This window comes from Sorex fumeus, unplaced genomic scaffold, assembly GCF_029834395.1.
Source record: "Sorex fumeus unplaced genomic scaffold, SorFum_2.1 ptg000039l, whole genome shotgun sequence".
NCBI lineage: Eukaryota > Metazoa > Chordata > Mammalia > Eulipotyphla > Soricidae > Sorex > Sorex fumeus.
Genome location: NW_026606096.1, coordinates 31,519,700 through 31,544,594, shown reverse-complemented (window position 1 = coordinate 31,544,594; position 24,895 = coordinate 31,519,700). Strand labels below are relative to the sequence as shown.

Below are 24,895 nucleotides of genomic sequence, written 5' to 3'. Positions count from 1 at the left end.
TGCACTCGACCCAGAAGAATTCTGGGGCTACCCCTTGCTCGGTATTGAGGGTCACTCCAGTGTTGCTTGGGAAGCCATGCAGTGCTGGGGCTTCAGGAAGAAGGGATGCGTTCCTCTGTCCCTTTGAGCTGCCCCGTCCTTGCCCCCGCTTTAATGAAGGTCATCTTGATCCTGTCTGACCTAACTCGCCTTCCCCCCCTCCTCTCCACTATGAAATAGCTAAATGGCTTCCTTTACAATGTTCTTTTTCTGTAAAAGAGAGTTTCTGATGATGGCCTCTTAGTATCTATATTGCAAATTGTAACACCCCAAATTAGAGAGAGAGCAAGAAGGCATATACCTGCTCCAGAGGCAGGGGGTGAAATGGTGGCGGGAGGGACACTGGGAACAATGTGGTGGGAAATGTGCACTGGTGGAGGGATGGGCGCTTGAGCATGTATGACTGAAACATTATCATGAAAGTTTGCAACTGTATCTCATGGTGGGGTTGGAGTGATAGCATAGTGGGTAAGGCCTTTGTCTTATATGTGGCTGACCCAGGTTCGATTCCTCCACCCCTCTTGGAGAGCCCAGCAAGCTCCTGAGAATATCCATCTGCATGATAGAGCCTGGCAAGCTCCCCGTGGCAGTGGCATATTCGATGTGCCAAAAGCAGTAACAGCAAATCTCACAATTTGTTGTGAGATGCTACTGTTACCCGCTTGAGCAAATCGATGAACAACAGGAGGACAGTGGTACAGTGTTATCTCATGGTGATCCCATTAACAACTTTTTTTTTCAATGTGGAAAAAAAAGAAAAAAAAAGAGTTTCTGTACCACAGGTTATCATCACCCCTCATCGCTTCCTTGAAAGAGAGTAAAGAATATTATTATTTTATGCTTATTATTGTTAGGAGTCAGAGGTTCCCAAATTTATTTGGCACACGGTGAACTTTTTTTTTTTTTTTTTTTGCTTTTTGGGTCACACCTGGCGATGCACAGGGGTTACTCCTGGCTCTGCACTCAGGAGTTACTCCTGGCGGTGCTCAGGGGACCATATGGGATGCTGGGAATCGAACCCGGGTCGGCCGTGTGCAAGGCAAACGCCCTACCCGCTATGCTATCTCTCCAGCCCCGCACTGTGAACTTTTTAAAAAAAAAAAAGAAATTACTCACTAGCTGCTGCTCCCCCATGCCCTGCCCCCTATCTCTCTTGAAGCAAACAAGTAGAAGGGTCTTTCAGCACCACCAGGCATCACCCCAGAGCACAGCACCAAGAGTAGCCCCCGAGAACAACCAGGTGTGTCTATGGCACTTGTTAGAATCGGTAGAAGACGCTAAGGCCTGACGTTAGCATCAGTTTATACTATTCCTTTTCTAGTAATGAAGTTAAAAGGAAATACTCGTTAGTACAAAAGCTCAATTTGAAGAAATGAAGCCAACACAGTAATGACATCCCCTCCTCCATATTCCCTGCCCATGGAGTTGTAAAGTCATGTCTGAGTGCTGGGGTGTGACTCGGTCCGAGTGTGAGAACATCTGTCAGTCAGGTTTGTGATTCACAAGCTTAATCCTCGAATTTCCAGGTGCTTTGGCAGACGCCGCATTTTGAACATAATTGGCACAGAGTTCATGTTTTTGCTCCATCAGTAGATGGAAAAATAGAAACGAAATCCAATATTTCCTTTTGGAATCATTCCCGGAAGTGTTCCTTTTCTGATTCAGCCTTTTCTTTCCTTCCGCACCAGCCCTTGCAGGGATGGGTTCACTCCCTGGAAGTAACTGTGATTCATAAATGAGGTATCGTAGGCTAGTCTCGCACAAAAGGGCCTTGAGGTTATTCAGTGAGACAGAATTAGTTCCTGAAGGTTTGTACTTTTTTTCTTGCTGGCTTGTGTTGGTCAGGAGGAGGAGGAATTAATAATGTGATTAAATCTTGAGGCAGGTGATAGAATATTCAGCTAGGAACTATGCTTTTGGGGCATGTGGCTGGCTAGAAACTGTTTTGACATTTTTTTGAGAATGCCCTCTCTTCTAAGGACCAGTGTCACGGTCATGGTCACGGTCCTCCCGTTATTCATCGATTTGCTCGAGCGGGTCCAGTAACGTCTCCATCGTGAGACTTGTTGTTACTGTGTCTGGCATATCGAATACGTCATGGGTGGCTTGCCAGGCTCTGCCGTGCGGGCGAGATACTCTCGGTAGCTTGCCGGGCTCTCCGAGAGGGGCGGAGGAATCAACCCGGCTCGGCCGGGCCGGCTGCGCGCAAGGCAAACGCCTTACTGCTGTGTTATCGCTATGTGTATTGCATTTTATTTTTAGTTTCGGGTTTGGGGGCCACACCTGGCAGTGATGCTCACGGGCTATTCCTGGATCTGTGCTCAGGAGTGACCCGCCTGGCAGTGCGGGGGTGGGGTGGATGAGGACCATATGCTGTGCAGAGAGATTTGAACCGGGCTGACCCCGTAAGAGGCAAGTGTCTTAACCTCTGCCCCATTTCCTGGGCCTGCTCTTGCATTTTAATTACCTTTCTGCAGATAATTGACAGTTTGGTTTCTTTCTTTCTTTCTCTTTCTTTTTTTTTTTTTTTTTTTTTAAATCTCTGGCTCTGGCAATTGTCTGCAGCTGCTCTCAGAATGTCCGCGGGATCCGCTCCTTGCTGAAGGATCTAAAATCTTTCCACTGAGTCTCCTGGCTTCAAACCGGTCGAAGGCCGGAGCTGGGACTCACCTGTACAGCTTCCAAGACAGTCCCATGTCTCTGGCCTCTGACTGTCCCCACCCCCCCCCCCCACCAGTTTACAAACAAGGGTTGAGTTCGCAGGCCCGGTGGGAGGGACTGCTCCTGGTGGTCATAAATTCAGATGGTGCTTGAGTTTGAAGGAGGTGGTATTAGAACATTCCAGAAAAACAGAAAATGGGTCTAGAGACCACCTGCAAGGAAGGCAATAATTTCTCTTCCCTGTAACTTGCAGGTGGGGGGGTGGCGGAAGCTGGGTCTCCGAGGGCTGCATGGGGGTGGGGGTGGGGCCGAGGCTCCCAATCTTTGGTTTGGTGCTTTGTCCTCAGTCCCACGGGATGATGCTGATGGTTTGGAGCCGGTACGTGAGTGGGGACAGCCAATGTATGCTTTGTGCTTTTGGGGGTGTCTTGGGGAACCCTGGCCCAGTGATGGGGGGGAGGTGTAGGGGTGCAGTAGGTCCCCGGTGGAGTGAGACAGTCTGGTAGCCCCGTGACACTTGGCCAAGTCCAACTCTCGGTCCACCTTGGGGCTCTGTCTTGAGTCTCCGTTGGGTCACTTTCTCTGTCCTGACTTCTCCTTGACCCCGTTCTCTCCTCAGGCTTCTCCTCAGAGGCTGAGTTCTCCCCAGAGGTGCTCCTTTGAGTCTCTCCTAAACACTCTCTCCTTTTTGCAATCCAAATACCTGCCTTGGGGCTGGAGAGATAGTACGGTGGGTGGGTAGGGTGATTGCCTTGTGGGCAGGTGACCTGGGTTTTTTTTTGGGGGGGGGAGGGGGCTGGGGAGGGTGGCCACACCCATTGGTGCTGAGACCTGACTTCCGGGGACCATATGGGGCACCTGGGTCCAACCTGGGTTGGGTGCAGGTAAGGTAAGCAAGAGCCACCTGACCCTGACCTGTACTATTGCTCCGGCCTTCGGTGACCTGGGTCTAGTGCTCGGCAGCCCAGTGGTTGGCCAAGGGAGGAGTGACCGATTGCAGCCTTGGTTGGGAATTTCTGCAGCAGAGAAGGACTCTCAGCTCCAATGGCTAAAAGGGACTCTGCATTTTTGCAGCTGCTGATTGCCCACTCAGGGAGGCAGGCCAGAGGCCGAGAGACAGCACTGTGGTGTTGACTCTGCAAGTTCCAGCCTGTTTGGGCCGGACGTGGAGCTGTGCCAAGGCCCCGCGGGGCTCGGAGCCGAATGTTCGGCCTGGCCTGGTGTCTTCTTGCTCTCGGAGCTGCCGTCATCTGTTCGTTACGGTTAATACCTAACCGTGACTCGAGAGTTCACCTCCAGGAGCCTCGAGGGTGCTCCTCCCTCCCCCACTGTCCAGAGGAACACCTCATTTTTGCTGCAGATCTGGTTTTTGTCTGCCCTTTCTTTTCTGGAACATTCCTGCCCTCTCTTTATCCTTGGTGCTGCCTGCTCGGTTCAGCCGAGTTGGATGGGGCCCCTTGTCCCGTGTCGTTTTCCCGACCACAGCTCTGCAGTTTGGCTTCGAAGTTCTGGTCCCAGGCAGCCCATGTGCTTCCTGTTGCGGCAGTTCCTTGGGGCTCCCCCGCCCCATCCGCTGAGGCGTTTCCTCTCCTTGCGTGCAGCGAGGACATCCTTAGAATCCCCAGGGGCTGGAGAATAAGGCTCTTACTTGTATCTGCCACCCCGAGTCAAATCTCTGACCCCACAAGTGGCCCCCTGAACACTGCCAGTAGCCCCAAGCACCGCCAGGAGTGAACCCTGATCACTGCCAGGAGTGATCCCTGAGCACTGCCAGGAGTGATCCCTGAGCGCTTCCAGGAGTGATCCCCAAGTATCGCCAGGAGTGATTCCTGAATAACCCCAAGAGTGATCCCCAAGTACTGCCAGGACTGATCCCTGAGTACCACCGGAAGTGATCCCTGAGTACCATCGGGAATGATCCCTGAGCACTTCCAGGAGCGATCCCCGAGTACTGACAGGACTGATCCCTGAGTCCCACCAGGAGTGATCCTTGAGCAGCGCCAGGAGTGATCCCAAGCACCACTGGAAGTGATTTCAGAGCGCTGCCAGAAGTTATTCCTGAGCACTAACAGGAGTGATTCCCGAGTACCACCAGAAGTGATTTCTAAGCATTGCCAGGAGTGATCCCCGAGCACCACCAGGAGTGACCCCCGAGCACCATCAGAAGTGCTCTGTGAGCATTGCCTGTGTTGCTTCTCAGGCGCTGCTAGCGATCACCCCTGAGACAGAGCCAGGAAGAACCCAGCGTACTCCCAGATGTGGCCCTAAAACGAAAAACCGAACCATGGGACCCCGAGACTCCCGGCCCCCGTATCGCTGCCCTGACGTGGGCAGTGTAACAGAGCCTGGTTGCCAACGGGCTAGGTTGCTCTGTGGTTTCCCAGCCTGACGTGTCCACCCCTTCTCTGTGACCCCTGCCCCCGGCTGTGTCGGCAGAACTGGAAGGTGGGTGACGGCTTGGCACCCAGTCTGGCAGAAGCTTGGCTCCTGGTGCCTTTGGACATGGTGGTGGGCCTCCAGGACATCGACCCGGACGATCGCGTGCTCCCGGGTGGCAGGGGCCAAGGGTGGGCAGAGGCCCTGGCAGGATACCACCATCCCTTTTAGCCAGTCGGTGCTGGCATGTGCCACCCATAGGGAGGGTCACACTTGGATGTGGCCTCCTCCGGCGGCGCTCACGGGTGCCTCCTGGCGGGGTTGGGGGAACACGTGGTACCCAGGGCTTCCTGCCAGGCAAACGCCTTAATCCCTTGTATTATTTCTCTGGCTTTTGCCCTTTTCTGTTTGTTTGTTCTTGGGCCACACCCATGGCGATGTTCAGGGGTTCCTCCCGGCCCTGCGCTCAGGAATCGCTCCTGGCAGTGCTCCAGGGAAGTCAGGGGCTGCCGGGGGTCGAATCTCGGTTCGCCCGTGTACCTGGCAAATGCCCAACGTGCTGGACCATTGCCCTGACTTTTCCTTTCAAGCGACCCCTCTGAGGGTTGAAGATGCCCGGGAGGGCATGGGGCCTACGTGTCCCAGCGTCTGGCTGGCGTCCCGGGTGCAGCCGAGGGGAGGGCTCTCCCGGTCACAGCCCCGTGGCCCCCTGGCACTGACGTCCTGCTAATATTTGCTTTGGACCCGGAGCTGACACTGTGGTTCGCGGGCGTCTCGCCTTGACATTATCCCCCGATTGTGGTTTTTGCCTTTCTCTGTCCCTGCTTTGAGGCCCTACTGGAATCCTCTTTGTTGGCCAAAGTGCTGGATTTGGCACTGGAGTGTTTGAGAAACAGACGCGGTCCCGTCTCGTCCTTATTGGGTTGTTGCGTGGCTCCGCACCCTCTGTCACCCTTGTCACTGCAGAGGAACCGAGTCCCGGCTGTGTCGGCCACATGCAGGGACAGCCCGCTCTGCCCTCCCGTGTCTGCTGGGGTCTGGGGCGACGGGTCCCGTCCTTAGAGGTGCAGTGCTTTCCTGGAAATTGGACGGATCACAAATCACAAATCACAAATCATCCTGTTATCCGTCGATTGCCTCGAGCAGTCCCCAGTAACGTCTCCTTCATCCTGGCACTGAGGTTATATTCAAGGCTCTTTAGGAGAATGAGACCCATCATTGTTACTGGTATTTGGCATATTGGGTACACCACGGGGAGTTTGCCAGACTCTGCTGTGTGGGCAGGCTACATTCGGTAGCCTGCCAGTTTGTCAAAGTAGGAATGAGATGTTATAATAAGATGTCGCGCATTCCGGGAGCTGGTTTTTATAGTCTCAGAGTCTTGGCCACTGATGGGATTACACGGCGCCAGGGGGCCAGTTGGTGGGTGTGACCCCCACCTACTGGAATTTGGAGGATCTGGATGGAGGATGCTCGACTCCAATCCGAGTAGGCTTAGAGATCTCGGCCCCGGAACCCACGTGACTTTGTCCCTCTGCCAGTACCTTCATGTGTGCGGAGAGTGGTCTCAGCATGGTGGTGGCTGGTCCTGGAGGTCTTTGGCTGCCGAAGCCCTGGTCGGGGCGGGGAGGAAAGCTCAACCCGCTCCCCTCCAAGGGGCCCCGGCGAGGAATAGCCAGGCGCGGGGGCAGGAGACTGGGTCCCGTCCTTAGAGGTGCAGTGCTTTCCTGGAAATTGGACGGATAGGAAAGAGAAATCAGTGGCAGAGGGAGTGCTGGAAAGGGAGATGCTCTGTGCGTGTCTGTGTGTTGCTGCTTTATTGTTGGTGTGTGTCCCTGTGTCTGTCTGTGTGTCTGTCCGTGGCTCTCCACATCCCTGTTGGATTAGGGCCACCCTTGATCATGGCGCCTTTCCAATTTCTGATGTCTCTACACACCGTTTCCTTGGGAGACTCATTCTGAGATGCGGGGCCCAGGGCTTCGCTCTGTGAATGTCGGGGTTCAGCCCTGTCACCCCCCACACCTGCCCATCTGTTTCTGGTCAAGGAAGCCCAGGAGCCTCGTCCTTGGCTGCTGTGTCCCGGGAAGCCCTTGTGTGGAGACTTCCATGCTGGCCTGGTGCAGGGGCTGTTTCCAGACCCTTCCAGGAGGCCTGACCCCGCTCACCGTACTCCAGCCATTGGCTTGTTGAACTGCTGGCGATCTGGGAAGGGTCCTGTGTTTCAAAGCTACTGAGATGTATTTGTGATTCTCAGACTTTATGTTTCAAGCCTGGAACTCTCCCCTCAGGGGGCCGGAGAAGTAGTCTGGCAGGCAAGGCACTTTCCTTGCATGCAGCCAACCCCGGTTTGGACCCCAGCACCTCCTATGGTTCCCTGAACCCCACCAGGAGTGACCCTTGAGCACAGAGTTGGGAGTAAGCCCTAAGCACTGTGGGATGTGGTTAAGCCCACCGCACTTCTTTAAGCGTCCTCGTTTGGGGGACCGGGACTGAGCAGGAGATAGTCACCGTGACCTTTCGGTTGAGCCAGGCTTGTCACCTACAGGGTCAGGATGTATCTGCAGTGCTGAGCACGTCCAAGGGAGCAGCTCCAATCGAGAGCTGTCCTGGCCACCCACTGGGCTGCTTGGTTCTTTATCACTGCTGCCCCGGGCGAGCTCTGAGAAACTGTTTCCTCCTTTGTTGAGTCATCCAGGCTAGACCGTGGTGGTTAGGGCCAGTATCTGGGGCCTGCCCGTCCTGCCCCCCTGTTTGCCGGAGCCTGAAACTACTGTTTATTTATTTATTATTGGCCATACCCGACAATGCTCAGGGGTTACTCCTGGCTTTGTACTCAGGGGTTACTCCTAGTGGTTCTTGGGGACTCTTATGGGATGCTGGGGGTCCAGCCTGGGTCAGTCAAGCAAGGCGAGTGCTCTACCCATTGCACTATCTCTCTGGCCCTTTTTTTTTAAATATTTTTTTTTTATTAGTGAAACACCATGAGGTACAGTTGAGATTTACAATTTTTGTGCTTGGGTTTCGATTATACAATGATCAGATACCCATCCCTCCACCAGTGCCCATTTTCCACCACCATGGATAATGTTCCCCCCACCCCCATCCCCCTATTCCCCCCTGCCTCCGTGGCAGGGCAATCCCCTGTGTTCTCTCTCTCCTTTTGGGTGTTGTGGTCTGCAAAAGAGGCATTGAGTGGCAAACATGTTCAGTCCATAGTCTACTATCGACATGCATCTCCCCTCCTGGGAGGATCCTCCAAACACCCTTTATTTGGTGCTCCCTTCTCTATCTGAGCTGCCCTTTCCTCTAGAATGCCCGGCTGGCCACTAAGCTATGGAGTAATCCTCCTGGTGCTGATCTCAGCTATTCTTGGGTATTAATCTCATACTTTGTTACTTTATATCCCCCAGATGAATGCAATCTTTCTATATGTCTATCCCGCTCTTTCTGACTCATTTCGCTTAACATGATACTTTCCATGTAGTACCACTTGTATGTAAATTTCCCGACTTCATCTTTTCTAACAGCTACATAGTACTCCATTGTGTAGATGTACCAAAGTTTCTTTAACCAGTCATCTGTTCTTGGGCACTCAGGTTTTTTCCAGATTCTGGCTATTGTAAAGAGTGCTGCAATGAACAAACAAGTGCAGATGTCACTTCAACTATACTTTTTCTGCCTCTCTGGGATATATTCCCAGGAGTGGTTTTGCTGGGTCAAAAGGGAGCTCAATTTCTAATTTTTTGAGAATCGTCCATACTGTTTTCCAGAAGGGCTGAACCAGTCGACATTCCCACCAACAGTGAAGGAGTGTCCCTTTCTCGCCACATCCGCGCCAGCATCGGTTGCTTTTGTTCTTTTGAATGTGGGCCAGTCTCTGAGGTGTGAGATGGTATCTCATTGTGGTTTTGATCTGCATCTCCCTGATGATTAATGATGTAGAGCATTTTCTCATGTGCTTTTTTGCCATTCGGATTTCTTCTTTGAGAAAGTTTCTGTTCATTTCATTGCCCCATTTTTGGATGGGGTTGGATGTTTTCTTCTTGTGGAGTTCAACCAGTATTTTGTATATCCTTGATATCAACCCCTTGTCAGATGTGTATTCGACGAATATCCTTTCCCATTCTGTAGACTGTCTTTGTATTTTGGTCACTGTTTCTTTTGAGGTGCAGAAGCTTCTTAGTTTAAGATAGTCCCATTTATCTATCTCTGTTTTCACTTGCTCGTCTGGCCCTGTTTTTTATTCTTTATTCAACTTAATTTTTAGGCCACAACTAAAAGCTGGTGTTCAGGGCTTATTGCTGTCCCTGTGCTCAGGGGTCACTTCTGGCAGGGCTCAGGGAACCACAATGGGGTGCTGAGAATTGGAACTGGGTCAGTGACGTGCTAGGTAGGTGCCTTAACCCTTGTCCAATCCGTCTGGCCCTATGAAACTGCCCTTGAAATAGTCTGTAACAAATTAAGAGGCCACCAAGTTGGATCAGTAAGCTGAGAGAGGCAGGGAGCTTGGTTATCAAGAGAGCACTCATCTAGGAGGGGGCCCGGGTGCCTCTGGGCCTAGGGAGGGGGCAGCTGGTGAAAAAAATAAATCACCCAAATCGCCTTTTCTAAGGAACGTGTAAGGGAACTTTGGCTTCTGTTCCTTGTTGTATGAGCTATAACGTAAGTGAAATAAGAAAGAACAACTTGGGACCGGAGCGATAGCACAGCGGATAGGGCGTTTGCCTAGCATGTGCCCGACCAGGGTTGATTCCCAGCATCCCATATGGTCCCCTGAGCACTGCCAGGAGTAATTCCCGAGTGCAAAGCCAGGAGTAGCCCCTGTGCAATGCTGGGTGTGACCCCCAAATAAATAAATAAATAAGTAAATAAATGTGACCCAAGTGAACCTCAGCAGGGATGGGGGCCGGGTCTTGAGGTTCCCAGAAGCAAGATCTCCCTGGATTTCTCAGGTTTTATATTAAGTTTTTTCCAAACTTAAAATAGGAGACTTAAAATTTAAAAATAGGAGCTGGAGAGATAGTACAGCGGGTAAGGCGTTTGCCTTGCACGCGGCCGACCCTGGTTCGATCCCCAGCATCCCATATGGTCCCCCTGAGCACTGCCAGGAGTAATTCCTGAGTGCAGATCCAGGAGTAACCTCTGTGCATCGCCAGGTGTGACCCCCCAAAAAAGCAAAAAAAAAAAAACCAACTCACCACAATCTATTTCTGCATTAAATACTTTTTTTTGGGGGGGTCACACCCGGCAATGCACAGGGGTTACTCCTGGCTCTGCACTCAGGAATTACTCCTGGCGGTGCTCAGGGGACCATATGGGATGCTGGGAATTGAACCCAGGCCGGCCGCGTGCAAGGCAAACGCCCTACCCGCTGTGCTATTGCTCCAGCCCCACTGCATTAAATACTATTAAGTATAGGGGGGAAAAACCCATTTGTGTTAATGTGTTTTTGATGTCGAGGCTTTCCATCCATTATAGCTAAGTGCCAAGAGCAATACTGCTGCCTCACATAGGTAGGCAGAAAAACATCTTTTTTTTTTTTTTTAAATTTTTGCTTTTTGGGTCTCATCCAAGCGATGCACAGGGGTTACTCTTGGCTCATGCACTCAGGAATCACTCCTGGCAGTGCTCGGGGGACCATATGGGATGCTGGGAATTGAACCCGGGTTGACCGCGTGCAAGGCAAACACCCTACCCACCTGTGTTATCAACTCCAGCCCCAGGAAAACATCTATTAAGAAGGGTATTTGCACCCACTGCTCAGTTCTCATGGCGTTAGTCACAGTAGCCAAAACTTGGGATCCTCTAAATGTGCACCCAGAAACAACTGAAAAAAGGAATCAGAGGTCTAGACACTGTTCTAAATGCTGCTCTGCCATCCAAGAACGTTTATCAATGTATTGATGTTTTTGGTATTTGAGCCACACCTGGCAGTGTTCCGGGAACCATTCAGTTCCGGGGATCCAAATGGTCCCTCTGCCGCCAGAGCACACGCATTTGCTCTTTGAGCCACCTCCCTGTCCCTGAAATCCGGCTTTTCAGGGGGCGGGTTTAAAAATCTTGAGTTATGGGGCTGGAGAGATAGCACAGCGGGTAGGGCGTTTGCCTTGCACGCGGCCGACCCGGGTTCAATTCCCAGCGTCCCATATGGTCCCCTGAGCACCGCCAGGGGGTGGCTCCTGAGTGCAGAGCCAGAAGTAACCCCTGTGCATCGCCGGGTGTGACCCAAAAAGAAAAAAATATCTTGAGTTAGCCACAGAGCGAGGACAGGGCTTGAGGTGCTTGCCTTCACGCAGCCGGCTCTGAGCCAGGAGTCAGCCCTCAGCACTGCTGGGGGTGGCCCCCAAATAGTAAACTAATATCAATCAATAAAAATTGGAGTCTGTTCATCTTTAGCATCAGTGTTTCTGTCCGTGGGTTCTGCATTGGGCATTTGGCTGCCCTCTGCACTGAGTCTGAGGTTGGAAGAAAGTCGGGTGTAGGGCTGACCCAGTTCAACACGCTGAACCCGTGTTGTTCAAAGGCCTGCGGGGTAATTGCCACTTAGGCAGATCTGCCATTCCCTCGAGGTCTTTGCAGAACAGACCTCGCGTGTAAGCATGACCTGGGATGGCCTCCCTGTTGGTGTTAGTCAAGCTCGCTTTGAAAGGTCTGGGTTTCTTGGGGGCGTTGATAGGCATCAGTCAAGGGCATCTGGTTGGGCAGCTTTGAGCTTTGGAGACCCCTTGTGTTTGAGCCTGGGCGGCCGGCCAGATCTGTTCCAGTTCCGGGAGATAGGAGCAGGGTTTGTGTGTGTGTGTGTGTGTGTGTGTGTGTGTGTGTGTGTGAGAGAGAGAGAGAGAGAGAGAGAGAGAGAGAGAGAGAGAGTGAGAGAGAGAGAGTGAGTGAATGTGTGTATGTGTGTGCAGATCTACTCTAGTCCCAATGTGTGTGTGTGTGTTTATGTGTAGGGGTGTGTATGTGTGTGTGAGATCTTCTCTAACCCCAGGTGTGTGTGAGTGTGTGTGTGTGTGTGTGTGTGTGTGTGTGTAGGGGCTTATATATGTGTGTGCACACACATAGGTCCCTAATCAGAACCTGGACCCTTTTTTCCCCCTTTTTATTGTTTCTGTATTTTTGTGGGAAGGGCCACATCTGGCGATGCTCAGGGCTTCCTCCTCCCTCTGTTCCCAGGAATCACTCCTGGCGGTGCTCAGGGGACCCTGTGGGATACGGGGGATTGAACCTGGGTTGGCCGCTTACAGGGTCAACGCCGCACCTGCTGTACTGTCCCTTGGGCCGGAGCCCTAACTCTTGCCCTGGGCCTGTTCTGACTCAGGTCCATGTCACAGGTGTGACTGTGCATCTCTCAGAGCAGCTGGGCGGTGGGCTGAGCACACCATGTGCCAAGGAGGGTCCCCGGACAGAAGAAGGGGCTGTGCCTTCTCCCGGGGCCCCAGCAGCCTTATTTCACAAGGGGGCATGAATACCATCCCTTGCCCCCAGCCCTGACTTCAGCCGAGGACTCGAGTCACAATGCTCTCTGTCTTCCTAGGTCTCTCGGCCGCCCAGCGGAAGTTCGCACACTCCCTCCGAGACTTCAAGTTCGAGTTCATCGGGGATGCAGAGACGGACGACGAGCGCTGCATAGGTAAACAGGCGGCTGGTGGGCTCGCCCCGACGCCCCCCCACCCATGAGGCTCTCCGCCCCCACCCCATCATCCTTCCTCTCTCTCCACAGATGCTTCCCTGCGGGAATTTTCCAACTTTCTGAAGAATTTGGAAGAGCAGAGAGAAATCATGGTGAGTGCGTTGTAGGAGGTGCTTCAGTTCGACGTGCAGGTTGGGCCGAGGCCGGGCCAGGTGGAAGTTCTGATGCGCGTGACGGTGTCCAGTGTGCTAGCAGCACCTGGAACTCGGGGCGTGTTGTTGGGCCCAGCTCTCCTGGACCCCAGGGTTCTTCCTGGTCCTGGTGAAGTGTAGTGACCAGACAGTGCTTGATCTTGTTCCCCTTCTCCGCCCCCCAAAAAGTCAACACAAACAAGCCGTGTCATTGTTGGGTTGTTGGTGTCCCCCTTTGGGGCTCAGATGTGGCTGGACGTGACAAAGCGAATACCTAGACTCTCCCTTTTTACAGGTGAAACCACTGAGGCACGGTGTCTTGCTCAGGGTCCTGTGGCAACTGAGAGGGGGAGCTGGTCCAGGAAGCACCCGACTCTCTAAACTCTGTCCCACCCCACCCTGGTTTTAGATGTTGACTAACCTCATGGGAGGCATGGGGAGGGTGGCGGGAGCTGGGGGCCATACAGGGGTGCCAGGGATCAAACTGGGTTAACTGCATGCCAGGCAAATGCCTCACTCTCTGTATTTTTATTCCAGCCCCCCAGGGCAATGCCCCCAGGTGAGGGTGAAGGAGAGTGGGCGGGTAGCGATTATGCTATTGGGTCAGGTTTGGGGGTTCTCACTTTCTTCTTCTTCTTCTTTTTTTTTTTTTTTTTTTTTGCTTTTTGGGTCATACCTGGCTTTGCACAACTGGCTCATGCACTCAGGAGTCATTCCTGGCGGTGCTCGGGGGACCATATGGGATGCTGGGAATTGAACCCGGGTCGGCCACGTGCAAGACAAACGCCCTACCTGCTGTGCTATCGCTCCAGCTCCCGGGTTCTCACTTTCTGATGCTCGTTTGAGCTTTTCTCTGGGAACCAGAACCTTCAGCCATTATTTGCGGTTGCCGCTCAGCTCAGACTGAGGCAGAAAGTGTTCATTCTAGAAAAGGGAGGTTATAATTAAGTGTGGGGGGAGGGGACTGTCATAGCATCTGCCGTAGCATCTTCCAGAATGGACTATGGAAGAGCAAGCAGCCCATCTTTCCTCCCCCACCCAGTCCCTGCCAACCACACCCCATATCTCCCCCCAAGCCCCCACACACACTGCAGATCCCACCCTGTCAGCCCAGCCCTGCCTGGGACAGGTCCCCAGTGAGCCCCACCATGGCCCAGCCATCAGCACATAGCACCCAGGTAACCGCACGCCTGCAGCTAAGCCCGCACACCCGGGTCTGGACCCAGGCAAGTTTTCTCAAGAGACCAATGGAGCAACGAGATAGGCAGCAACCCTGCCGTGTGCCTGGGCTGTGCCAGTCAGTCCCGGCATCCCGCACGCCTCTGCTTAGCGTGTGTGCCTGCCCACGTCTGTCTGGCCAGCTGTCCACAGACACTCAGGCTGTTCCAGCTCTCAGTGTTTGTGACCTGGGCTGCAGGAAGAACGGGGTGCAGATAGGGTGCAGATGGCTCCCTGGTTCCGTGGTTTGAGTATTTGTTGGCATCAGTTCCCGGAAGCAGAGTCAGGGAATCCTGAAGAGTCTCTGTCTTGAGTTTTGGGGTATCGCCACACCAACCCTTTCTGCTCCCACCCTCGTCCCCATTCTCCCCAAGTGTGTTGTTTCTCTTTCGTGCTCAGGGCGGTGAGGTGGTGGTGTGCGTTTGTCTCTCTAATACGAGGTGATGGGAATCCCCACGGGAGGTGCTGGCCATCTGTGCGGCTCGGCCTGGGAGAAATGTCTGTTCACAGCCTTCGCCAGTTTCCTGATAGGATTTTGGGTGGTTGTTGAGGTGTATGCATTATTCATCTGCTTTGGATAGTTAACCCTTGTTGGAAGTGTGTTGTGTGTTCTCCCAGATATCTTTTCCATTTAGTAGAATGTCTTTCTGGGTTTTTTTTTTTTTTTTGTTGTTGTTGTTTATTTGATTGCTTTAATTTTGGTTTAGGGCCATGCCCAGCTGTGCTCAGAGTTTACTCCTGCCTCTGTGTTCCAAGATTGCTCCTGGCTCTGCTTGGGGGACCTCAGGCAATTTGGTCACTGGGGGATCAAAATTGGGGTTGGCACAGTTCCCAAGAGGGAGGGAGGGAGGGAGTGAGGGAAGGAGAAGGGAAGGAGAAGGGAAGGAGGAAGGGGGGAGAGAGAGAGAGGGAGAGAGGAAGGGAGAGAGGAAGGGAGAGAGAGAGGGGGAGAGAGAGAAAGAGGGAGAGAGAGGGAGAGAAAAAGGGAGAGAGAGGGAGAGAGAGAGAAAGAGAGGGAGAGAGAGAAAGAGAGAAGAGAAAGAGAGAGAGGGAGAGAAAGGGAGAGAGAGGGAGAGAGAGAAAGAGGGAGAAAGAGGGAGAGAGAGGGAGAGAGAGAAAAAGAGAGGGGAGAGGGAGAGAGAGGGAGAGAGAGAAAGAGAGGGAGAGAGAGAAAGAGAGAGGGAGAGAGAGAAATAGAGAGAGAGACTTGCCAAGGAGGCAGTCTGGGGGTTGGGTATTGGGGGTGATGGGAGGGAACCTGGGGACACTGGTGCTTGGAAATGTCCACTGGCGGAGGGATGAGTGTTGGAACACTGTATGACTGAAACCTAATCATGAACAGCTTTCTAAGGGTCTATCTCACAGTGAGTCAGTAAAAAAAAAATTTTTAAAAAAAATGGAGTTGGCCACGTGCAAGGGAAGTCCTCCGCCCACTGTACTCAGTTCTGCTGCCTTTTCATTTTGATGATTCTTTGGAGTAAGGAAAGGTCTGATCCTCAGGAAAGACTCTGGAGCATGTAGCTCAGAGTGAATTAAGTATATTAAGTGAGACAACATGGGTCGAGAGCGCATCTGTGTGGGCTGACAGAGACTTGGCCTGTGCTCTTCGCCAAAGGCTTAATGGAAGCATCTGAGTTGGAGTTCGAGGGGTCAGGAGCAGAGAAAGCCTTTGTGTAATTTGACAGGCTCTTTCCGCCCAACAGAGAGACAAGGAGATAAGAACTTGAAACAGAAAAAATGAGTACCAGTGTGTTCTTTTTTTTTTTTCTTTTTGGGTCACACCCGCTGATGCAACTGGGTTACTCCTGGCTCATGCACTCAGGAATTACTTCTGGCCATGCTTGGGGGACCATATAGGGTGCCGGGGATTGGACCAGGGTTGGCCGCATGCAAGGCAAACACCCTACCCGCTCTACTGTCACTCAGGCCCCTCACATTTTTGTTTTATGGAGGGATTCTGGGGAACGTGTTTCGGAGACTGTTCCTGTGTGGAACCCTGACCGTGTCAGGGTTCCACGGTCAACGTTCTTCTGAGGGGTTGCATTTGGGAAGGCGGGGAGATACGTCTGCACGTATGAACGTGAATTGTTGGGGAGGGCCGTGGGGGAGTGAAGGTTTGACCCACACCAGTGGCCCCCAGGGATCATTCTTGCTGGTGTTTGGGAAAGGTGCTGGGAATCCAAGATGCTCGGAGGACTCGCTCGGGATGGGAGATGCATGCTGACAGTTGGCTATGGACCAAACACGATGGCCGCTTGGTACCTGTATTGCAAACCATAACACCCAAAAGGACAGAGAAAGTAAGGAGGAATGTGTGAGCCACAGAGGCAGGGTGTGGGAAGGGGTGGGGGTGGCAGGAGAGATACTGGGAACATTGGTGGTAAAGAATGGGCACTGGTGGAGGGATGGGTACTTGGACATTGTTTGACTCAATCCTGAAAGTTTGTAAGTCTGTAACTATCTCTCGGGGATTAAGATAAATCAATAAAAACTGCATGGGCTTTGAGCTAGACTGGACTATAGCTGTCTATCTTTACTATATCTGGCCTACTGGGTCTCTCTGGCCCAGATGAGCTATTTATTCTGAACTTTCTTTTTTTTTTGCAGTCAGATTGACAACAAAACCATATGAAAATATTGGCCACCATTAATAATTGTGAAAATGAAAGCACATTATTTTTGTTAGTGGGCTGGAGTGATAGCACAGTGGTAGGGCGTTTGCCTTGCGCGCAGCCAGCCTGGGTTTGATTCCTCCGCCCCTCTCGGAGAGCCCGGCAAGCTGCCGAGAGTATCTCACCCCCATGGCAAAGCTTGGCAAGCTACCCGTGAAGTATTCAATATGCCAAACACAGTAACAAGTCTCAAAATGGAGACGTTACTGGGCCCACTCGAGCAAATTGATGAACAACGGGAGGGCATTGACAGTGACAGTTCTGGGTTTGCTCTTGTTCATGGTTCCGGGCTGGAGGTGCCCGCATCTTGCCCGATGAGCTGCGCCATCTCCTACCGTTTGGCCCTGGCCACGTCCCTGGGGGTAGTCCCGCCCTTAGAAGCCCCCCGCTGTCATTCTCAGGAGAGTGTTTTGGGCAAGCAGCTTCCCATGGCAGTACCCGCCTTGGGGTGCCCCGTAGTCAGTGATCGGGAGCGGCCTGTCCCCTCACCCGCCCCCGACAGTGCTTGGTTGGGGGTGTTGCTGCCAGAATTCCAGAGATGTTCCCTCTGGCGGGGCAGGACACCGTGTGCTGGGCCTTAGTGGGCAGCTGTCCAGGGACTGGAGGACTTCTAAAATAGTGCTGTCGGGGGTGGGACGCGTTCTTTTTTTCTTTTTTTTAGTACCATGAGGTACAATTGTAGACTTACAAACTTTTGTGCTTGGGTTTCAGTTATACAATGATCGAGTACCCATCCCTCCACCAGTGCCCATTCTCTACCATCACTGATCCCAGTAACCCTCCAACCCCCAACCCTATCCCCCCCTCACCCTGCCTCTGTGGCAGGGCATTCCCTTTTGCTCTTTCCTGTAGGGTGCTGTGGTTTGCAGTAGAGGTATTGAGTGGTCATCGAGTCTACTTTCAGCATGCATCTCGCATCCCAAGCGAGTCCTCCAAACATCCTTTACTTGGTGTTCCCTTCTCTATCTGAACTGCCTTTTCCCCCAGCATGTGCTGCCGACTTCCAAGCCATGGAGCAGACCTCTTGGTATTTATCTCAACTATTCTTGGGTATTCGACTCCCATTCTGTTACTTTATATTCCCCCAGATGAGTGCAGTCTCTCTCTCTTTTTTTTTCTTTTCTCTTTTTTGGGTCACACCTCGTGATGCACAGGGATTACTCCTGGATCTGCACTCAGGAATCACCTCTGGCGGTGCTCAGGGGATCATAGGGGACGCTGGGAATCAAACCTGGGTCAGCCGCATGTAAGGAAAACACCCTACCCGCTGTGCTATTGCTTCAGCCCCGAGTGCAGTCTTTCTATGTCTGTCCCTCCCTTTCTAACTCATTTCACTTAGCATGATACTTTCCACGTTGTACCACTTGTATGTAAATTTCATGACTCCATCTTTTCTAACAGCTACATAGTACTCCATTGTGTAGATGTACCAAAAGTTTCTTTAACCAGTCATCTGTCCTCAGGCACTTGGGTTTTTTCCAGATTTTGGCTATTGTGAACAGTGCAGCAATGGACATACAAGTGCAGAGGTCATTTCGACTGTACTTTTTTGCCTCTCCGGGATATATTCCCAGGAGTGGGGGACGCGCTCTTTCAAAGGCCCTTCACTTCGCTCTCTCTTTCCCCGTCTTCTCTCATCCAGCATTAGCCTCGAGAGTAGCCTCGACTGTTCGGCCCATCAGGGTGCTGTGGCATGAGCTCCAGAGGGGAGGAAGCTTCTGGAGAGAGGGCAGAGCTTACCAGGCAACTCCCCTGCTTTTGAAAGAGAGAGAGGGGCAGTTTGTCTCCTGGCTAAACCCCTTTGTACCCCCTTTCTCACCTGAGCAAGGTGACTCAGGTCTGTTGATGGTTTGCAGGAATCTTTTCACCAGGGGCCAGAGTGGTCACTCAGTGGCTAGGGCACTTGCCTTGCATGCGGCCGACCCACGTTCCATCCCCCGCATCCCCTAGGGTCGCCCGAGTCTATAAAGTGGATTCCTGAGCCCAGAGCCAGGAGTGAACCCTGAGTACCACCAGGTATGGCCCCCCAACCCCCCCAAATCCAACCAAACAAAAACCAAAAAAAATCCACCTCCCCCCAAAACCCCCAAACAGAGACAAAACCAACAAACAACAATCTTCTTTTCACAGCACCAGATTTCCTGTTCACTCCCAGCCGAAGTTGGCTTTAGGCTTCTGAGCGCAGGGCTGGCTGGGCCGGCTTTGTTTTCTTCTTTCTTCAGGATCTTGCCGACCCGATGAGTCTGTGATTTCCCTCTCTTGCACGAAACTGCATGCCAAGCTTTATGTTTTTATTTTTGGGGGGGCCACACCCAGCAGTGCTCAGGCTTACTCCCCGCTTTACACTCAGGAATCACTAGTGATCAGCTCAGAGGACCCTATGGGGTGTCGGGGATCAACCCCCAGTTGGGCACGTCCCAGGGGAGTGCCCTACCCGCTTGGACCATCACCCCGGGCTCCTGTGCCCAGCTTTGTATGATGATTCTTTATTTCCCTCTGCACGGTGCTTCTGATCCTGCTGAGATAATCTGTATAGGGTGTAGATGGCGCCTGTCTTGAGCTGAGGGAGGAATTTCCGTGATTAGTTAGCACGCCCTAAGGCGGGGCAGAGAGATCAGTGGCCTTCAGCTGCAGGCCTTAGACAAGGGACCCCACCCCACATCTGCTGAGTCAGAAACTCGGGGCGGGGTCCCCTTGTTTCTCGGAAGTCTTCCGCTTGTTTAGAAACGTTTCCATCGGAGCCCGTTGGCCTCGGGTGAGGTCTCTTTTGCCGGAAGTTAAAACAGTCTTGAAAAATTCACGCTTCTCCCTTTCAGTTCAGATAAGCTCCTTATTTTATTATGAGTATTTATTTGGGGCCACACTTGGCGGTGCTGGGGATCACTCTTGGCAGGACCCTGTGGGGTGCTGGGGATTGGTTGTGTGCAAGGCAAGTGCCCAACCCACTGTGCCAGGGTCTAGAACCCCCCTGGACTTGTCATTTTATTTATTTGTCTTTTGGTTTTAGGGCTACACGTGGCCCTGCTCAGGGCTGACTCCAGATGCTGTTCTCAAGGAATCAATTTAGATGGGTTCAGGGGGTCCCATGGGATGCCCGGGATTAAACATGTGTCGGCCACGTGCAAGGCAAATGCCCTTCCCTGACCTACTTTTCCTCTCACCCCCGGACTGCTCTCTTTGATGGACTCCGTTTCCGTTGCAGGGAATGTGCGTGTTGCTTTGTTTTCTTCCGACCTCCTACGTGGAATTGTGATCTGTACCTCAGGCCTCTAGACTCTCGAGGGAAAAGCGTGAAAAGTGACGTTTTCATGTGTTAGATCAGCACAGTTTTCGTCTGTGAGTTTAGAAACACAGTGACGTGGTTTTCTGTGGAATTCCATTGGCAGACACCTTCAGCTGGGGAGGGAAATCCATCTTGAACCTATTTGCGGACACAGTTCTCAGCTTAGAAGTCATCAGGGACGTTGCTTGAGGAAACATGTTTCCCTCTGTGCCATTGGGGCCCCTTCCTTGTGGGGCTCTGTTGTCCCACTACTGCACACCCCGTCTGTGAGAAATATTCTTCCCTGGGGGCTTCTGCTGACCCAGAGCCCTGCCCAGGTGACTCCAGCCCGTACTCACATCCCCGTCCCCACCACACGACTCAGCGCCTCCTCTCACTCCTCCCATGACTCAGAACCCTCCTGCTACTGATTCACCGTCATCTGGGGCTCAGGGCTCCACTTCCCTTTTGAAACAGCATTTCCGCCACTTCCTAGGTAGGGGCTGGTTCTTGGGTTCTGAGGAACCAGCTCGCCATTCCCTCCCGCGCTTCTGTAGTGCTATGAAGGAGGAGAGGGCAGGACCACCCCTTGCTGGTGGGAGCATGTGACCAGCCCTATCCGGGCGTGGATGTACCTCATCCAGAGCAGCAAGGCTGCCCGGGTGCTTGGGGACCAGCCGCATGTTCAGATGGGACCGTGCAGAATAGTCGCTGCAGTGACCCCGGCTCCCCAAGCAAGAACAGGAAGATGCACAGGGACCCACTTCTTTTAGTTATTTATTTATTTTATTAGTGAAACACCATGAGGTACAGTTGTAGACTTACAAACTTTCGTGCTTGGGTTTCAGTTATACAATGATCAAATACCCATCCCTCCACCATGCCCATTCTCCACCACCAATGATCCCAGTATCCCTCCCACCCCCCATCTTCACCCACCCCACCCTGCCTCTGTGGCAGGGCATTCCCTTTGGCTCTCTTTTTCCTGTAGGGTGCTGTGGTTTGCAATAGAGGTATTGAGTGGCCATCGTGTTTGGTCTCTAGTCTACTTTCAGTGTGCATCTCGCATCCCAAGTGAGTCCTCCAAACACCCTTTACTTGGTGTTCCCATCTCTATCTGAGCTGCCTTTTCCCCCAGCATTGTGAGGCCGACTTTCAAGCTGTGGAACAGACCTCTTGGTATTTATCTTAACTGTTCTTGGGTATTCGACTCTCATTCTGTTACTTTATATTCCCCAGATTAGTGCAGTCTTTCTATGTCTGTCCCTCTCTTTCTGGCTCATTTCACTGAGCATGATACTTTCCATGTAGAAACCACTTGTTTACAAATTTCATGACTTTATCATTTCTAATAGCTGCATAGTATTCCATTGTGTAGATGTACCAAAGTTTCTTTAATCAGTCATCTGTTCTTGGGCAGGGACCCACTTCTTTTTTTTTTTTTTTAATTTTTATTAGTGAGACACCATGAGGTACAGTTGTAGACTTACAAATTTTTGTGCTTGGGTTTCAATTATACAATGATCAAATACCCATCCCTCCACTAGTGCCCATTTCCCACCACCACGGATCCCAGTATCCCTCCCACCCCCATTCCCCCCTCCCATCCCCCATTCCCCCCTCCCACCCTGCCTCTGTGGCAGGGCATTCCCTTTTGTTCTCTCTTTTCTATTGGGTGCTGTGGTTTGCGAAAGAGGCAATGGGTGGCAATCATGTTTGGTCTATAGTCTACTTTCAGCATGCTTCTCCCATTGTGGGAGGATCCTCCCAACACCATTTATTTGGTGCTTCCTTCTCTATCTGAGCTCCCTTTCCCCCTAGCATGTGTGGCTGGCCTCCAAGCCATGGAGTAAAATTCCTGGTACTAATCTTGGCCATTCTTGGGTGTTCACGATCACGGCCACGATTCTCCCGTTGTTCATCGATTTGCTTGAGCGGGCCCAGTAACATCTCCATCATGAGACTTGTTGTTGCTGTGTTTGGCATATCGAATATGTCATGGGTAGCTTGCCAGGCTCTGCCATGCGGGCGAGATACTCTCGGTAGCTTGCCAGGCTCTCCGAGAGGGGTGGAGGAATCGAACTTGGGTCGGCCATGTTGGCCGCTTGTAAGGCAAACGCCCTACCGCTGTGCTATCGCTCCAGCCCTTCTTGGGTGTTAGTCTCCTATTTTGTTATTTTATGTTCCCCAGATGAATGCAATCTTTCTGTCTATCCCTTTCTTTCTGACTCATTTCGCTTAGCATGATACTTTCCATATAGTACCACTTGTATGTGGCTGGAGCGATAGCACAGCGGGTAGGGCGTTCGCCTTACACGCGGCCAACATGGCCGACCCGAGTTCGATTCCTCCGCCCCTCTCGGAGAGCCCGGCAAGCTACCGAGAGTATTCGATATGGCAGACACAGTAACAACAAAGTCTCCAATGGAGACGTTACTGGGCCTGCTCGAGCAAATCAACAATCAACGGGAGGGCCTTTACCTTTACCTTTACCTACCACTTGTATGTAAATTTCATGACTTTATCTTTTCTAACAGCTACATAGTACTCCATTGTGTAAATGTACCAAAGTTTCTTTAACCAGTCATCTGTTCTTGGGCACTCAGGTTTTTTCCAGATTCTGGCTATTGTAAAGAGTGCTGCAATGAACAAACAAGTGCAGATGTCACTTCAACTATACTTTTTCTGCCTCTCTGGGATATATTCCCAGGAGTGATATTGCTGGGTCAAATGGGAGCTCAATTTCTAATTTTTGGAGAATCGTCCATACTGTTTCCCAAAAGGGCTGAACCAGTCCGCATTCCCACCAGCAGTGAAGGAGTGTCTCTTTCTTGCCACATCCGCGCCAGCATTGGTTGCTTTTGTTCTTTTGGAAGTGGCCAGTCTCTGAGGTGTGAGATGGTATCTCATTGTGGTTTTGAGCTGCATCTCCCTGATGATTAATGATGTAGAGCATTTTCTCATGTGCTTTTTTGCCATTCGGATTTTTTCTTTGAGAAAGTTTCTGTTCATTTCATTGTCCCATTTTTTGATGGGGTTGGATATTTTCTTCTTGTGGAGTTCAACCAGTACTTTATATATCCTGGATATCAACCCCTTGTCAGATGTGTATTCGGTGAATATCCTTTCCCATTCTGTAGACTGTCTTTGTATTTTGGTCACTGTTTCTTTTGAGGTGCAGAAACTTCTTAGTTTAAGATAGTCCCATTTATCTATCTCTGTTTTCACTTGCTCGGCCAGGGGCGTGGCATCTTTGAAGATACCATTAGCTTCAATGTCATGGAGGGTTTTGCCAACTTTGTCTTCAATGTACCTTATGGTTTCCGGTCTGATGTTGAGGTCTTTAATCCATTTTGATCTTACTTTTGTACATGGTGTTAGGCAGAGTTCTGAGCCCATTTTTTTGCATGTAGCCGGGGCAGGGACCCACTTCTTAAAAAAAAAAAAGATGTGTGTCTGGGGAGGGGGCGCTGAAGTGCTGCCCAGCACCCTGTAAGTCAGAGTGGCAGAGAGGTGCCAGAATCCGCTTCTCCAGCTGCCTTCTCTGCTCTGCCCAGGATGCGCTCCCTCACTGCCAGCCCTGCCCAGATGAGGGGGTCCTGCCCTCCCTCCTCTCCCATTGACTCATGGGGAGGTGGGTGTGGCCCCGAGCCCCACCCACCACGCTTCAACCTCATAGAAGCACTCGGGTGGTTTTTCCTTCCAACCTGTTCCTACAAGAATTCCATCCATGCGAGCTGGAACCATAGTACAGTAGCCTTCCACATGGCTCACCCACATTCCATCCTCCTCATCCCATAGGGTCCCCTGAGCACCCCCAGGAGTGATCCCTGAGTGCAGAGCCAGGAGTAAGCCCTGAGCATCGCCCCCAAACAAAACAATACAAATTCCATCCGTGCACCCCCAGAGGATCACTTCCGAGAGAAATATGATAACCCTGAGGTGGTTTGACACTCCGCCCTGGGATAGCATCTTCAGAACTTGAAAGCATGACCCTCACCCCCACCCCCCCAAGACCCTTTCGCATGGAAGGAATTCTTTTCTTTTTTTTTTTTTTTTTGCTTTTTGGATCACATCTGGCAATGCACAGGGGTTCTCCTGGCTCTGCACTCAGGAATTATCCCTGGAGGTGCTCAGGGGACCATATGGGATGCTGGGAATCGAAGTTGGGTCAGCTGCGTGCAAGGCAAAGGCCCTACCCGCTGTGCCATGGCTCCAGCCCCCAGGAAGGAATTCTGATGCCCCTATAGACACCCGGTAAATATCGCCCCATCTCCAATGTTAAGGATGCCACAGAGGAAGAAGCCAGGGGTGTGAGGGGGATCTCGAGGTTGGTGAGATCTCTGGGACGTGGTATAGAAGAGGTCGTCCCTGCAGACCTTCCCGGGGGCCACCTTGCACCTGCACGGTGGGGGGCCCTCCCGCTCACTGCTTGGTGGTCCTCTGGGGGTCAGCTGCAGCGGGACTCAGGCTCATGCCACTCTGCCTTGTCTGTAAAGAGGTGCCAAGTGCCTGGATGAGAAACCAAGCTCTCGTTTTAGTTAGCCACGTAAAGGGAGCGCCCGGACTCAGGAGTGTGTGAGGGGCAGGTTGGTCCTAGCCCTGGGGTGGGCTTTCGGGGGCTCCTCGAGGAAGCGATGTGGACTGTGCGGCTAGCCCCTATCCCTTCCACCCTGGCCGCTGCAGTGCGCCAGCCCCTTGGCTGCGCTAAAGGACTCGGTTGCCCCCCACCCCCCCACCCCGGTGGAAGTTGGGTCTCTTCCCTGCAGCTGCCCTGCCTCCCGAAGAAGCCTCCCAGCTTCCTCCTCCATCCTCCTCCTCTTCCTCCCGCTCAGCTCTGCAGCTT

The 24,895-nt window shown here is 52.2% G+C and overlaps 1 protein-coding gene across 1 annotated transcript in view; it reads left to right on the top strand.

Moving 5' to 3' along the window:
- The window catches only part of ARHGAP10 (Rho GTPase activating protein 10), a 219,264-nt gene that overhangs the window by 48,672 nt on the left and 145,697 nt on the right, over positions 1-24,895 (top strand). The window contains exons 2-3 of the mRNA XM_056118966.1: positions 12,611-12,706; positions 12,797-12,858. Of these exons, the coding sequence (XP_055974941.1) occupies positions 12,611-12,706; positions 12,797-12,858 (158 nt within the window). The remainder of the gene's footprint in view (positions 1-12,610; positions 12,707-12,796; positions 12,859-24,895) is intronic.